At 31.7% G+C, this 14,322-nt stretch overlaps 1 protein-coding gene across 12 annotated transcripts; it reads left to right on the top strand.

Annotated features, from left to right (window-relative positions):
* The first annotated feature begins 4,985 nt into the window (after window positions 1-4,985).
* On the top strand, window positions 4,986-13,741 carry LOC114293697 (equilibrative nucleotide transporter 3). 12 transcript variants are annotated; one of them, XM_028237818.2, is made up of 11 exons: window positions 5,028-6,196; window positions 6,794-7,025; window positions 7,147-7,224; window positions 7,328-7,432; window positions 8,148-8,303; window positions 8,414-8,557; window positions 8,678-8,783; window positions 9,442-9,617; window positions 10,687-10,847; window positions 11,807-12,065; window positions 13,340-13,741. In XM_028237818.2, exons 3-11 carry the CDS (start codon window positions 7,183-7,185, stop codon window positions 13,451-13,453), a joined length of 1,263 nt encoding a protein of 420 aa, XP_028093619.2. In that variant the 5' UTR covers window positions 5,028-6,196; window positions 6,794-7,025; window positions 7,147-7,182; the 3' UTR covers window positions 13,454-13,741. The 12 variants fall into 12 exon arrangements, with proteins under 12 accessions (XP_028093620.2, XP_028093618.2, XP_028093622.2 ...); XM_082887895.1 differs by having other exon boundaries at window positions 5,084-5,654; XM_028237819.2 differs by lacking the exon at window positions 6,794-7,025 and having other exon boundaries at window positions 4,986-6,196; window positions 7,175-7,224.
* Window positions 13,742-14,322: the final 581 nt, after the last annotated feature.

Genomic DNA, 14,322 nt, shown 5'->3' with positions numbered 1-14,322 from the left:
ACAAGAATGGAAGCACCAATGGATATGTTTACATGATGGGAGATATGATGAATCATTGAGCTCTTTAGACAGCCTTGTAGCAAAACTTGAAGCCAATGTGAAGAAATCAGCATTTTTAGCATTTTTTTAAATAATAAAAAAAATAAATCAAATGGGATTGGTGTTTATTGAAGATAGAAGATATTGTATCCTGATGAATTATTGGAAGCAGTTGTAATATTTTCAGTTTGAAATATTTTTGAGTTAGATATTGTTTATTGTATTTTGTAAGTGTTATGAATGTTATATTCGTATTACACAAATGAAATTATAAATTTTTAGCTTTTATAAGAGAATGATTAATGGAATTTTTATTGCAATTAATTGTTTTTGTTTATTTTAAAATTTTTAATGGCAGCTACAAACGCTACTAAATGTGGCATATGAGTACCAAAAAAAAAAAAGATAAGGTGACATTTGTAAATTTCACCTGTGAAAAATCTAGTGACACTTGGAAATGTCACCAGACGTCTGTATAAAAGTGTCATAAGTAATGTCTAATATGGCACTCAATTGTCCATAAATAATATCAATTGTGGCGTAAGTGCCATTAAAAAAGTACATAGTGACATTTTTTAGATTGTAAGTCTTGTTTAACGGTGTTTGGTAGTGTCACAAATAGTGTCTAACATGACATTGAAATGTCAATGAAAGCTTTTGGCCTTCATGGTGTAGTGGCACTTGCAAATGTCACTGAAGTGCCACCAGTATGTACTGTGGCATGTGTATAAATAACACTTGTTGAAAATGTCAGACTAAAAGATGTCGTTAAAAAAATAATTTTGTAGCACTTGCAAATGTCATTGAACTAAAAAAATATTGTAGTGCAACTGTGCCACTAGCCAATTCAAGATCCAATGTATCCTTACATGATGAAGTCTCTCTCTCTCTTCTTCTTCTTCTTCTTTTTTATTTTTTTTTTTTTTTATTTTTTATGATTAGATCTTGAATTTGCCAAGAAAATAAATAAATAAATAAATTGAAATGACTCATACATGTTCATCTTTTTATCCATAACCAAACAAGAAAATAAACAACTTGTTTGGTTTTAGTTTTCAAAAAAATAATTTTTAGAAAATTCTACTTTTTTATTTTTCGTATTTTAATGTTTTCAATAAATTTTTTTAACATTATAAGCAATTTTTTTTTAAATTTTCAGATACACCAAACATAAATATACTAAAAAAGTATAATATTTGTGATAAAAACTTTAAAAAATACACTAAATACCAAAAAAATATAAAAATTCAGTAAATTTTTTTTGTATTTTTTTGTATTTATTAATTTTTTTAAATATTTTTTCATAAGTATTTTACTATTTAGATACATCTAAGTAAGGCACGTCTAAAAAAGTAAAAAAACATTGCTTAAAATTTAAAAATATTCACTAAAACAAAATGAAAAACAAAAAAACTCAATTTTCAAAAAACTGAAACCAAGCACACTGAATATTTTTTAGAAATACCTTTTCTTTTTTTTCTTCTTCTCATTTTTCTAACCAATCAAAAAATACTTAAATTTAGCATTTTAATTTATTTTCTTTTCTCATCTTTTTCTTTTCTTTCATAAATCCAATATCGAACTATAAACAAAATCTTGAATTCATGTCTCGAGATAGCGGATATGGATCAAAAGCCTGATTTTTGAGTTGCATTGCCAATAAATTTAAGCATAGATTAAAACATAATATTCCTGATAGGAATACATCAATTATTGTAGCCAAACACAAAGTGAGCTTTCCGTTTGTCAAACTTGAAAAAGTACGATTATTATTTGAAATTTTTTCCACGTGCAATGTTTACGGTATGTATTCTTAATATAAAATTGCATAAATTTTTATGAATTTATATAAATAATTCTAAAAAAATATATAAGTTAAATATAAACTTGTATAAATTTAAAAAATCATGTAAGCTTTCACGAATTTATGTAAATTTATATTCAACTTACATACTTTTGTGAGATTATTTATGTAAATTTGTAAAAATTTACGTAATTTGTGTTAAAATTATATATTGTGCGCATTGCATACTAGAACATTTTCCCCAAAATTTATGGCATTGATTTTAGGGGTGGATATCGACCCTTTGGCCAGTACAATCCGCCTTGCCCAGCTCTATTTTTCTAGGGCTTAGAAAGGCTATTTTAGCCCATGAGGTCGGGTTGGACCAATATTTTTAGCCCGAAATATTAATGGACTAGGTTTGAAATTTATACTTTCAACCCAGCCCAACCTGACCCGCTATTAAATAAATAAATAAATAATTTATAATACATTATTTTTTTTTTGTTAGGATCTAAACTTTATTTTTGTTGATTTTATTAAAAACTCACATTTGTGGTGATGTGTGATTGAATTTATTTAAGAAATGCTTCAGTTTATACACAAAGTCTTTCAATTTATAATGATGTCAATATATTTATTTAAGGAATATAATGTGATTGAATTTTGGGTAAACTACCAATAGGTCCTAATAGTTTGACTTAATTCTCATCAAGTCCTATTGAAAATAAGTCTTGGTAAAATTGTTACTAAAAATAATTTTTTTATGACAATTTTTTTATATATGTCGCTAAAAATTGACAATTATGTCACAATTTTTATAAATTGTTGCTAAAACTTACAATTAATTACTTTTTTATGACAAATTTTTCCCATAAGACCCATTAGACAATAAGTCTACTTATTAGGACCTATGCGTAAGTACCCCTTGAATTTAATTATAGAATGTTTTAATTTTTTTTTAACATATAGCTCAATAGGTGGACTTGAGATTTATAATTATTTTTTAGATTGGACTCACATAAATATAGAGGTTCTGATCTTAGAGCCGGACCATGCTTGAATAGACACACACAAAAAAAAAATTATTATGTAATACCAATCCAACCCAACACTGTCATTTTATATTTGATTAGGGGCGTAATTTTGGCTCGGCCCAGCCTATGTCGGGCCTTGCGGGCTCTTGTAAAAAGTCGGGTTGGGTCGGATCTAGGGACCAAAAAATTAGGCCCATTCCCAGGGGTATTTAAGCTTTGGGTGGCTGGTGGGTTGGGCCTCAGGCTGGGCCAGTAGGCCTGGGCTCGGACTTTGGGCGAGCCTAAACAATTTATTTATTTATTTTTTATTTTTTTCACCAAAATTTTATTATTTTTCATTAAAAATAACATTGGGCCTCAACCAGGCCGGGTTTTGAGTGGACCTTGAGCAGGTCAATGGGCTAGGTCACGGGTCGGGCTTCAAAATGATGCCCAAGCCCAAGCCCAAGCCTAAGGCCTCAAGTTGGGCTTGGGCCCGAGCCTAAACGGGCCAAGCCACCCAAGACCGTGAACGGATTTCGAACTGCTCACGGGTCACAAACCATTTTTACACTCCTAAATTTGATTTGGATAAAGAAAAATTTTAATCATGACAAAAGGACAATAGTGTACCCGTTATGTTTTTGTAGCCAACAATGCTAGAGACCTCTAATTTAGAGGCTCTAAACACACCTCTAATGAGGTGGAAAAGGCAAAAAAAAAAAAAAAAAACCAAAAACAAAGACACAACACTGATGTGGCAGTGGGTGGGACCCACTACCACATCACTAGTGGTACCTCTAATTAGAGGTCCCAAGCATTTTTCTTTTGTAGCCTTTCTATGTAGTGATGGTAATGTGGAATTTTCAGTTGTTGAACAAATAACTGATTTTGTATTTTCAGTTATTTGTTGAACAACTGAACCATTAAATTGTTTGTATCATATTATAAAATTAAGGGTATCCAAATCATGAGAAGTTGTTAGGTCTTCCTAAAGTATGGCTGGGTGATATTTAAGGGTATTATAATTGGTTGAGAAAATAAGATTTATGATTTTGTATTTAACAATGATTTAGATCACTAAAAAATACATCACTAATAGCACTAATGAATTGGAATGGTAAAAAAAAAAAGAAAAAAAGAAAGAAACAAGGCATAGAAAGTAGGCGGGGCTCACTGTCACATCATTAATGCTCCTTTTAGTGCTCCATTTCTAGTGCTCCCAAGCATTTTTCTTTTGTATTATGTGATTGAGAAATATAAAATAACATGGTAAATAATAATTAATGAAAATAAAAAAACGTAATGTTCCATAAATATTCATTAATTTTTTCGAAATCATATATATATATTTAAAGTATCTTCATAAATTAATTTAATTGTTATGCACGTGAAAAATGATGCTGGCAATAAAATCTTTAGACAAACCAATGTCTTTAAATAAATTATTAAATAAACTGTAAAGTAGCCAGTAACATTATTTGCGTGAGACTCATACCAAATGAGAAACTGCAACAATCATGAAGGTTTCATTTGGCAAGAAATTTTTTATTAAAAAAAAAATTATTAAAAAAAAGGTCAAAAAACAACAAATTTAACCTGATTAGCAAAATATTGCATTATAAATATCAATTAATAAATTTTTTCATTACAACTATCTATCCCACTAAAAAAATCTTTCCAAACACATTAATTTTTTTCACTTTATAAAAAAATAAACAAAAATTAAAATTAAAAAAAAAAATCACTAAAAAAGTCAACTTTCTAAACAGGCATTAAGACCTTGTTTTTTAGAAAAAATACTACTATAAGTTTTTAGCTTCTAGCAATCTTAAGGGCTCACTCTCTCTATATTGGGTTAGGAATCCCCCTTCCTAACTGTTATAGCTTAAGCACTAATGCCTGGTAAGCATTCGAGCATTTCCTCATTCAAAAAAAAAAAAAAAAAAAAGTTATCACATCATATTTTATCTATTTTTTTCATACATTTATTTTCGGAAAAATTAAAATGAATAATTCTCAAATAAGACCTAAGTTATCGTTTGTTTATCAATCACCTACCAAATATAAACCAACACGTCATATAATTTTTTTTTTTAATTATATGATTGATATATAAAATCATTTAAATAAGGTGTCATGACATGTGCTGTGAGACTATACCGCCTTTGCCTTGGATTAAGTTTAGAGTTCTGCTAGGTAGTTCGAATGGCTTTTGATTCGAATGACTCGAGATGCCAAAACCTTTTCTTTTTTTTGCGTTTTTTTCTTCTTCGTTCCCCCTACTGAAAAATTAGAGAAAGAAGTTTAACAAAACCCTTCTCTTCTTCAACAGCAGTTTAACAAAATCCAAATCTAAATCTAAAATCACATCTAAAATCAAAACTAAATCCAAAACCAAACCCACAGTTTAACAAAATGAAAATAAAAATGAAAATCAAATCTAAAATCAAAACAAAATCAAATACCAAACCCACAGATTATTTTTTTATTTTATTTTTTATACTTTTTTTTCCCTATTGGATCTCTGAAACAGAGGCAAAGAAGAGAGAAGAAGAGAAAGCATAGAAGAGAGAGGAAGAGAAATAGAAAGAGAGAGAAGAGAGAGGAAGTTCTTTTGTGGTCCCAATTTCTCTTCAGATCTTGAGTTTCTTCTCATTTCCATTACTTTCTTGTCCCAATTTCACTTTTTGCATTCTATTCATGTATGTATGAGTACAGTTGAATGAAACAGAGGAGATGAGGGAGAAGAGGAGAGGAGAGGAAACATAGATAGAGATAGACAGGAGAGAAGAGAAGAGGAAACTGATAGAGAGGTATTTTCGTGCCATTCGATCTCATTTCTTCCGAGCTACGAATCATTTTTGTTAAGTTTAATCTGTCTTGGCAACATTGGTTTCCAGCTCAAAAGTCAATCATTGTCAATAAATTACTCCATTCACATAGAGATTCCTTGTGTGGGAACCCCTTTTAAGATCTTTTTGTTCTTCCCCAATATCTTCTCATCTTTGTAAGCTAACAATCATTGAAACAGAGATTCAATTTATATTTATTTGGCTAAGAATCTTTAATTCATTTTCTTCTAAAACTTTGGGAGTCAACGATTCTGCACATACCAAGGGGCTATCCTGGTAAAGAGTATGCTCCTCTCCTTACTGAGCAGGATTCAAATCTCCTACTATTATTCAAGTGAAAGTCCGACGAGTTAGGTAGATCGGCTAGCTTTCTCCAATTTAGCTTATAAAGGTGGATTCTAAAAGATCCTGTCTTATGGGTGTTCTGGGTATCAAAAAAGAAGTTCCACACACACCCACCCTTGCAAAAATTAAGCCCATCTCTGTTGACTGCTCTTGATAAGGTCTCTATTCTTTATTGCTCATTGCATCACATGAAACATTAATATATATATATATATATATATGTGTGTGTGTGTGTGTATAAATATGTATGTACGAATGTATTTCTATTTACCCACTTGCTAGCTGCTTCATTTTTGCAATATTTTCAGCCATTGATTGAGCTATTTCTTGAGATGCTCAAAGTTTGATAAATGGGTTATCCACATTTTCTGGCATTCTTTAAGATTTTTATCAGTTTGTGATTCTTAGTACCATTCTACCTGGTAGCTGCTAGAAATTGTTCTTATTTGTATTTTATTTTATTTTTGTTAATTTTTTTTTAAAGTCTATGCTCTTTATTGATCGTTTCATGGCAAAAGCATTACAATGTATGTATGAGTCTATTTCCTGTTACCCTCTTGCTATCAGTTTCATTTTTGTAATATTTTTCAACCATATATTTAGTTATTTGTTTTTATTCCTTGAAATGCTCAAATTTTGATAAATGAGATATCTATCTTTTTCTGGCATTCTTAAAGATTAGTTTTAGTTGATGATTGTTGCATTGCTTTTCAATCAACATTCTACTTGGTTGAAATTGCCCCTTTTTTTTCCAGCATAAATGGACTTTTCTATTGTGTTTGGTTGGAGGATTTAGAGAGGGATTTGGAAAGAGAAATGGAAAAGGTAGGTGAAATGTGAATAAAACATGCCTATATTTCACCTAGTTTCCCACACCTTTTCCCTTTCCCTTTCCAAATCCCTCCTCAAATCCCCCAACCAAACACAGCATTCATGTGTTGGGAATTTCGTACAGCAATCATCTGTGTAGTAGTTTCAATTTTGAAGGTAACCACTGCCAGATATTTGGGTTTATGTTTCTTTCTTCTTCTCAATAGTCTTTCTTCTTTTTTTTTCAAGTAAATGACATTTCAAAACATATGTTACAATAAAGTCATTTGCCTCTCAGTATTAAGATTATTATTATTGTTCTGAAGAAGAAGTCATGACTATTGCTGAAACAAGTGGATCTCCGACTAGGCTTCAGGTTTGTGGATCGAACTTTGTTAATTTCAATGGTTTACACTGCCAAGAGTTACATTTATTATAATTCAGAACATTGATTTTTGTTCTTATTTATGATATTTCAGGGGAAGTATGGTGCAATGGTAGTATGTTGGATTCTAGGACTTGGATCTCTTGTCTCTTGGAACAGCATGTTGACAATAGGAGATTACTACTATAACCTGTTCCCGGTAAGTAGCCCCTTGTTAATATCCAAATTTCCACCCTTTTTCCATTATTAAACATCACTTTTATGATTGCTAATTACAAAGTTACTTAGTCTGATCTTTTTGTTTCTTCAAATCCTCTCTTGAGATCCTATGTTAATTTACTATTTGAGCTGATTAGGAGCAAGGTTTTAAAGGATTTTCTAAATTGACTTCGTTTAAGATTAAATTTCTCATCTCCCTTTTTAGAAGAAAATGCCTACTAGTAAGAATTGTGGGTTCATTCTTAGTAAAGTTTGGATTCCTCCAACTGTATGCAGATAAAGTTGATTGATTGGAGTCTGTAACAATTGTACATATCTATTCCCATATATCTTTTTTGGGAAACGCAAATGCTCATGGCCTGCAAAGTGGTGGTCATTAGTCTTGATATATGTGTAAAAAGTATATAGAAATCTGTAAAAGTATTTGTGAAATGGTAAAAAAATTCATTGAAGTTCTAAATATTTTGATATTTTCTTTTATCTTAATGACAGTGTTGTTAGCATGATTTTGTCACACTGCCATCAATAGCTTAACCATGTGAACTCAATTGATAAATTCCTTATGTTGTTCCACATTTCTTCATCCTATCAAAATTTGAATGTTTACAAATTACATCTTACAAAAGAACCCTTTTGTTTTGGATTTCAATAGCCATTCATTTGATGTAGTTTTTTTGTTTTTTTTGCTTCTGAAGAAATATCACCCTTCAAGGGTACTAACCCTTGTCTATCAACCGTTTGCACTTGGAACAATGGCAATACTTGCATATAATGAGTCAAAGATTGACACAAGGCGGCGCAACTTGACTGGATACATCCTGTTCTTCATTAGTACTTTCGCTCTCTTAGTTGTAAGTACTGCAATGACTCCATTTTGTGTGTTTCACCGTCCTGTTTCCTTAATTGTTAAATCATCCACCACAATAACCAATCTGGATGTACTTTGGTTTCACTTTGACAGTTGGATTTAGCGACATCAGGGAAGGGAGGAATCGGAAATTATATTGGCATATGCATCATTGTTGCTGCTTTCGGAGTTGCAGATGCCCATGTTGAAGGTGGAATGGTTGGAGACCTATCCTTTATGTGCCCCGAGTTCATCCAAGTAAGCCTTTGTAGTTAAAAGAGTAATATTTCTATGACTAGTTTTGCTTTCATTTCTTGCTATTTGAATGAATTTGATTGGTTCCTGAATATATATATTCTTTGTAATGAATTTTGGCAGTCTTTCCTAGCTGGTTTGGCTGCATCAGGGGCTCTCACCTCTGCTTTGCGGCTAATCACAAGAGCAGCCTTTGAAAATTTGAATAATGGCCTTCGCAAGGGAACTAGTATGTGATTCTCTCACGGATAAACATACTTTTTGGGAATTTTTTTAATTTTTTGTTTTTGGGTCTAATACTTTTTGGAATTGAAAATAATGTTAAATGCTGTTTAATCTAAAGTTCCTGTTTAGTTCATGGGATAGTCTATCATTTATTAGTCTACTATGATTGAAAATTCTATAATGGTAAATAATTCGAATTAAAGAGAAAAATGTGAATAGTTAAGCTGACTTATTATGTGTCATTAGTGAAATCTTTTTAAATTTGCGTAATCTTTTTTTAGTTTTTAGGTCCATCTAGACTAGATAATACAAAAAGTCCATTAAAAATGGAAATAAGTCAAATTTTGTCAAAAAAAACCTAAAAATGTTGGCTTATTTTTGTTGGAAAATCCTTTTTTTTCTTTTTTCTTTTTGTAATTTTTAGGATCCTCTAATCCAAATGAACCTACAAAGTAAAAAACTTGACTCAGTTCAAAAAATTCCTGTACAGACAAATGTAAGCCAAAACAAATAAGCAAAGTCTCATTGTTGTCCATTCCTTTTCCTTAGAAGTTTCAGTCCTTCCAAAATTGAACTTCCATCTAACTAAGATCTATGAACCAACATTCAGATTATACTAACCATTGTCATTAATTAGTTGTTGTATTGATGTATTTTTGCAGTGCTGTTTCTAGCAATCTCGACATTCTTTGAGTTTCTATGCATATTTCTGTATGCATTCGTCTTCCCAAAACTACCAATTGTGAAATACTACCGCTTGAAGGCAGCCTCGGAAGGATCAAAAACTGTTTCAGCAGATCTTGCTGCTGCTGGCATCCAAACAGAAGTAACCCAAGGAGTATGCTAGCTTCCTTTAGATTCATAAAGCATATGTATAGACTTAAAAGAAGTTCCCAGATATGAAACTTCAAAGAGTTTTTTTACCAAACAGTTGACCCCAAAACAGTTTAAAACTTAATTCCCAAACCATGTTATTTTGTGAAGTTGTGTTTTGGAAACACGACTTCAATTAACTGGGAAAAATTAGACAGTTGAATCCTTTGATTTAAGCGAAGTTTTACTTTGGTCTCCATAATTTTAATTTCATCAATTTAAACTCTATACATGCAATTGCATTTTAATGTGGTCCCTCAATCAGTTACCGTATCCTAGCCGTACCCGTATCTGATACTCTAAAATTAATGAAAAATTAATGGGTAAATTATACAAATCGTCCATGTAGTTTATACGATATGTCAATTTAGTCCAATAAATAACGGTTGTTAAGTTTGGTAGACGGAAAGTCAAATAATGTGTCAATTTGGTCCATATAGTTTACATAATGTGTCGATTTAGTTCTTGTCAAAATCGAACAAATTAAAACAACATGGACCAAATTGACACATTGTGTAGACTTTCTGTCCACCAAACTTAACAACCGTTATTTATTGGACTAAAATGACACAATTTGTTACATTAAGGGGCAAAATCGAGCAAATTGAAATAACAAGGATCAAATTGACACATTGTGTAAATTATAGGGACCATTTTAATAAGTATGTAATACATATGTGCGAGTATTCAAGAAGTATCGGTATCCGATACGGAAACGATACGAATGTCTCCCTTTTTGAAATATTTGTGCTTCGTAGACCAGCGTAACCCATAGAGTATCTTCTGAATTCCACTTTAATCCCACTAATTTTGCATATGTTGTTTTTCCATCCAAAATGCCAACGACAATGAATGAAAAAACATGACTTCAAACTCAACCTGAAACCTAAAATTCTGAAAATACAACTTTCAAAAAACAATTTTGGTTTGAAAAATAAATTCAAAACAATCTACATCTGATAAATAAGTTTTGAAAGAACTATAGTAAAAAGAAAAAAATCAAAACTTCAAAATAGCTTTTGGTATCTGTGCAGGCTGAAGACGATGATAAGCAACAGAGGTTAAGCAACAAGCAATTGTTCACTCAGAACATAGATTATGCATTGGGCTTGTATTTGATATATGTCCTGACATTATCAATTTTTCCCGGGTTCTTATACGAGAACACTGGATCACACCACAAGTTAGGCTCATGGTAAGCGCTAATTCATGACATACCAACCAGAATTCATAATTAATTAAGGTGTCATTTTTTCATGATTTTGAATGATATCACATTCTATTGTACAAGGATTCAACATGGGTATGTTTAGCTTGATTACATTTTGATATGTGCTTTTCAGAATTCAAAGGAATTCAAAGGAAAATGGGTTTTTTGTTAATACTATTTATGCAATAATCTTTTGTCAGACTTCGTCCCTAATTCATTTATAACATTTGACTTCATGTTCTCAAATGATCCTACCCAATTTAGTAAAGTTTAATTTTATCTATTTCTTTTTATGTTTACAAAAATTTAGAAAATTTTAAATAATTCTATCTACTTTTATTTTCAAAATATGTACACAGCTACCAAAATGTACTTAATTTTAGTGAACAGAAAAGTAATCTCCCTCTCCATCCTCTCCTCCAACATCCTATCACCAAAGTCCGGCCGTCGTCCCCTCTAGCCACTACTGCTAGCAACCACTTCGACCACCACTAGCGGTTAGAAACCACATCCAATGAGTCCCTCACATCTAGCAGTTGACAACCACCTCCAGCGAAGCGACTCCCTCTGACCACTGTTGCTAGCAACCACCTCTGACTACCATCCCCGTTGTAAAAAGCCACTGCCACCTCCACTCACTTGTTTTCAAAACAAGTTTTTGAAAACAAGTGCACGAAATATGATTTTTTTTTTTTTTTTTTTTCACTAAAAATAAAATTAAACATGTTTAATAATTTCTATCAACTAAAAAATAGTAAACTGTGAACTTTAGCAAATGCCAAATGTTTCTAGTATTTTGTGATCAACATAGAAAATAAAAAATACATACATAATTGGCACACTTTAGAGATCAACATAGCTTCAGCAATAACCCGTTAACATGGATTATTTGCACTAGTCTAAATAATCATAAATCAGTTCACAATGCCTGGTAAACTTTTCAGGTATCCACTTGTGCTGATAGCAATGTACAACTTGTTCGATCTGATATCAAGATACATTCCTCTCGTAAAATGCCTTAAGATAAAATCTCGAAAGGGCCTTATGATTGCTATATTGTCTCGTTTCTTGCTCATCCCTGCATTCTACTTCACTGCAAAGTATGGTGATCAAGGATGGATGATAATGCTCACATCTTTCTTGGGACTAACAAATGGTTATCTCACTGTTTGTGTCCTCACAGAAGCTCCAAAAAGTTATAAGGTTAGTTTATAACATCAACCTTGTGTTCACCAATGAGTGCTTTACAATCCGAATTATAAGCCAAACATGACTCATGTGTTCGATAGTCATTGGTTAAGGTGGTGATGGTGGCGCTTACACCACATAAACCAATAACTCTCGAACACAGTTTCCCTTTGGAAGTTGGCTCATTAAGGGCAAGAAAAAAATGTCAAAAAAACAGTCATTATTTGTATGATTTTTTTTTTTACTTTTGTAATGACTTCCTTGCGTAAACATGTTTGATAAACTTATTAGCTTTTTAGTTTTAATATGGAAGGACTAATTTACCCTTCATAGTACTACATCGTGATGCAAAGGAAAAGTTTCTTGGGTTTCTTTGCTTCTAATGGGAAGTCAGTTTTTTTTTTTTTTTTTTTTTTTTAAATTTTAAATAGGTATGTTGAAGGACAATAATATACTTTGATAACTTAGAGCATCTCCAACGGTGTAGCAAATGTTTCACCAAATCTGAGTCGAAAATGGGTCATTTCCTTAATTTGATACTTCGCGCTCCAACGGTTCAACATCGAATCCATTTCATCAAATTTGCGTTGGTCAACCGGTTGGTTGACCGGCCGGTCAACCGGTAACGGCAAAAAAAATTTTTTTTTTTTTTTTTTTTTTACCTGTTTGAACCTTTTTTTTTGAATTTTTTGAACTTTTGGTGGTCGACCGGGTGGTCAACCGGCCGGTCGACCGGGTGGTCGACCACCTAGGCAAAAATATTTTTTTTTTTTTTTTTTTTGAATGGTTTGAACCTTTTTGTGAACTGTCTGAACTTTCTCCGGGGCGACCGGTTGGTTAACCGGTTGGTCAACCGGATGGTCGACCCGTTCCTCTCATCCCAACGGTTAGGAACAGTGCTTTGGTGAAATGCTTCGCCTGTACTCAGTTTGGTACCATTTTTGCTGAATTCTGGATTTGATATCGATTTGGTGAAACCGTTGGAGCTTCAAAAAGTGACTTTTTCACCAAATTTTAAATTTGATGCCAGGTTTGGTTCACCGTTGGAGATGGTCTTATTAGACTAAAAAAAGCTAATGATTAGAACTAACTCATGCCAAAGGAAGTCTGAGTCATGTCTTGCTTGTTATTCGCATAGGAGATCATTTTTGTTATTACTATTATTATTATTATTATTATTATTATTATTATTATTATTTTCAATCTAAAGAACATCAATTGTATCATTTTTGTCATTGCATTCAAATATTTCACCTAACAATTTATCATTGAGATCTCGATCTTTGCAGGGTCCTGAACAAAATGCATTGGGTAATTTGCTAGTGTTATTTCTTCTAGCCGGCATATTTTCAGGGGTTGCTCTTGATTGGTTGTGGCTTATTGGTAGTAAACAACAGTTCTAAAAGGTCAAGGCGGCAAATTACCTCTTGATCTTGATGAAGAAAGAGAGTTCATCATACTTGATCATCATTACTGAGATTTTTCAAATTGGATATGGAAGAGGAGCATGAACCGTCAAGTGTGATCATCATCATTTTATTGTCAAGAAAATCCATTCCTTCAACAGTGAATATTGGTGCTTTAGAATTTCACAGTTTGATGTTTGTTTTCACTTCTTTGTAATGTATTGAAAATTTCTGTTTATAGGGTCACGGTGAATAATAAAGATCAAGAATTTGAAGTGGTGATTATACGTGTGTATGTTTCAATCTATTTGTATGAGTAAGCACACAATAGATGAATCATTATCACATTACACTCAACCTTTAAGCTGTGTTTAAATTTTTTTGTTTTGTGGAGATTTATGGAAAGAAAAGTAAAAAGAGAAAGGAAAAGTGATAAAAAAAGTTTATTCCATCTTTGCCAATTTTTTCTTCTTTTTTTCCTTTTCTTCCATGAATCTCTATTTAAATTCAAAATCTAAATATAGCCTTGACATGACATGGGTGTTCACTATGCAGTGATTACCTTTGTTCTATTGAGTTGTTTATTTTTAAATAAATTACATCATTAGTCTCTATAGTTTAAGAAAAGTGTCACTTTAGTTCTCATAGTTTTAATTTGAACAATTTGACCTTTTCAATTTGATTGCAATGTGATCCCTCTATCACTTTTATATCGTTAGAATTTGAAATGGAAAAAAATCGTTTGCAAAATTAGAGAGACCAAAGTGAAATTCAATTTTAAATAGAAAAACATCAATTGCAAAATCAGAGAGACTAAAGTAGAATTTAAAAAAAACTATAAACTCAAACAATAAGTTACAGAGGGA

Source organism: Camellia sinensis, chromosome 9, assembly GCF_055761805.1.
Source record: "Camellia sinensis isolate YWXY chromosome 9, ASM5576180v1, whole genome shotgun sequence".
In the NCBI taxonomy this organism is placed as follows: Eukaryota; Viridiplantae; Streptophyta; class Magnoliopsida; order Ericales; family Theaceae; genus Camellia; species Camellia sinensis.
Note: the sequence above shows the minus strand (reverse complement) of the source record. Positions and strands in the feature narration are given on the sequence as shown.

Coding starts and splice junctions, on each gene's coding strand:
- LOC114293697 (XM_028237819.2), top strand. CDS start 7,183: ATGACTATTGCTGAAACAAGTGGATCTCCGACTAGGCTTCAG. Junction 7,433..8,147: donor ACTACTATAACCTGTTCCCG/GTAAGTAGCCCC, acceptor TTGCTTCTGAAG/AAATATCACCCTTCAAGGGT. Junction 8,558..8,677: donor TGTGCCCCGAGTTCATCCAA/GTAAGCCTTTGT, acceptor GAATTTTGGCAG/TCTTTCCTAGCTGGTTTGGC.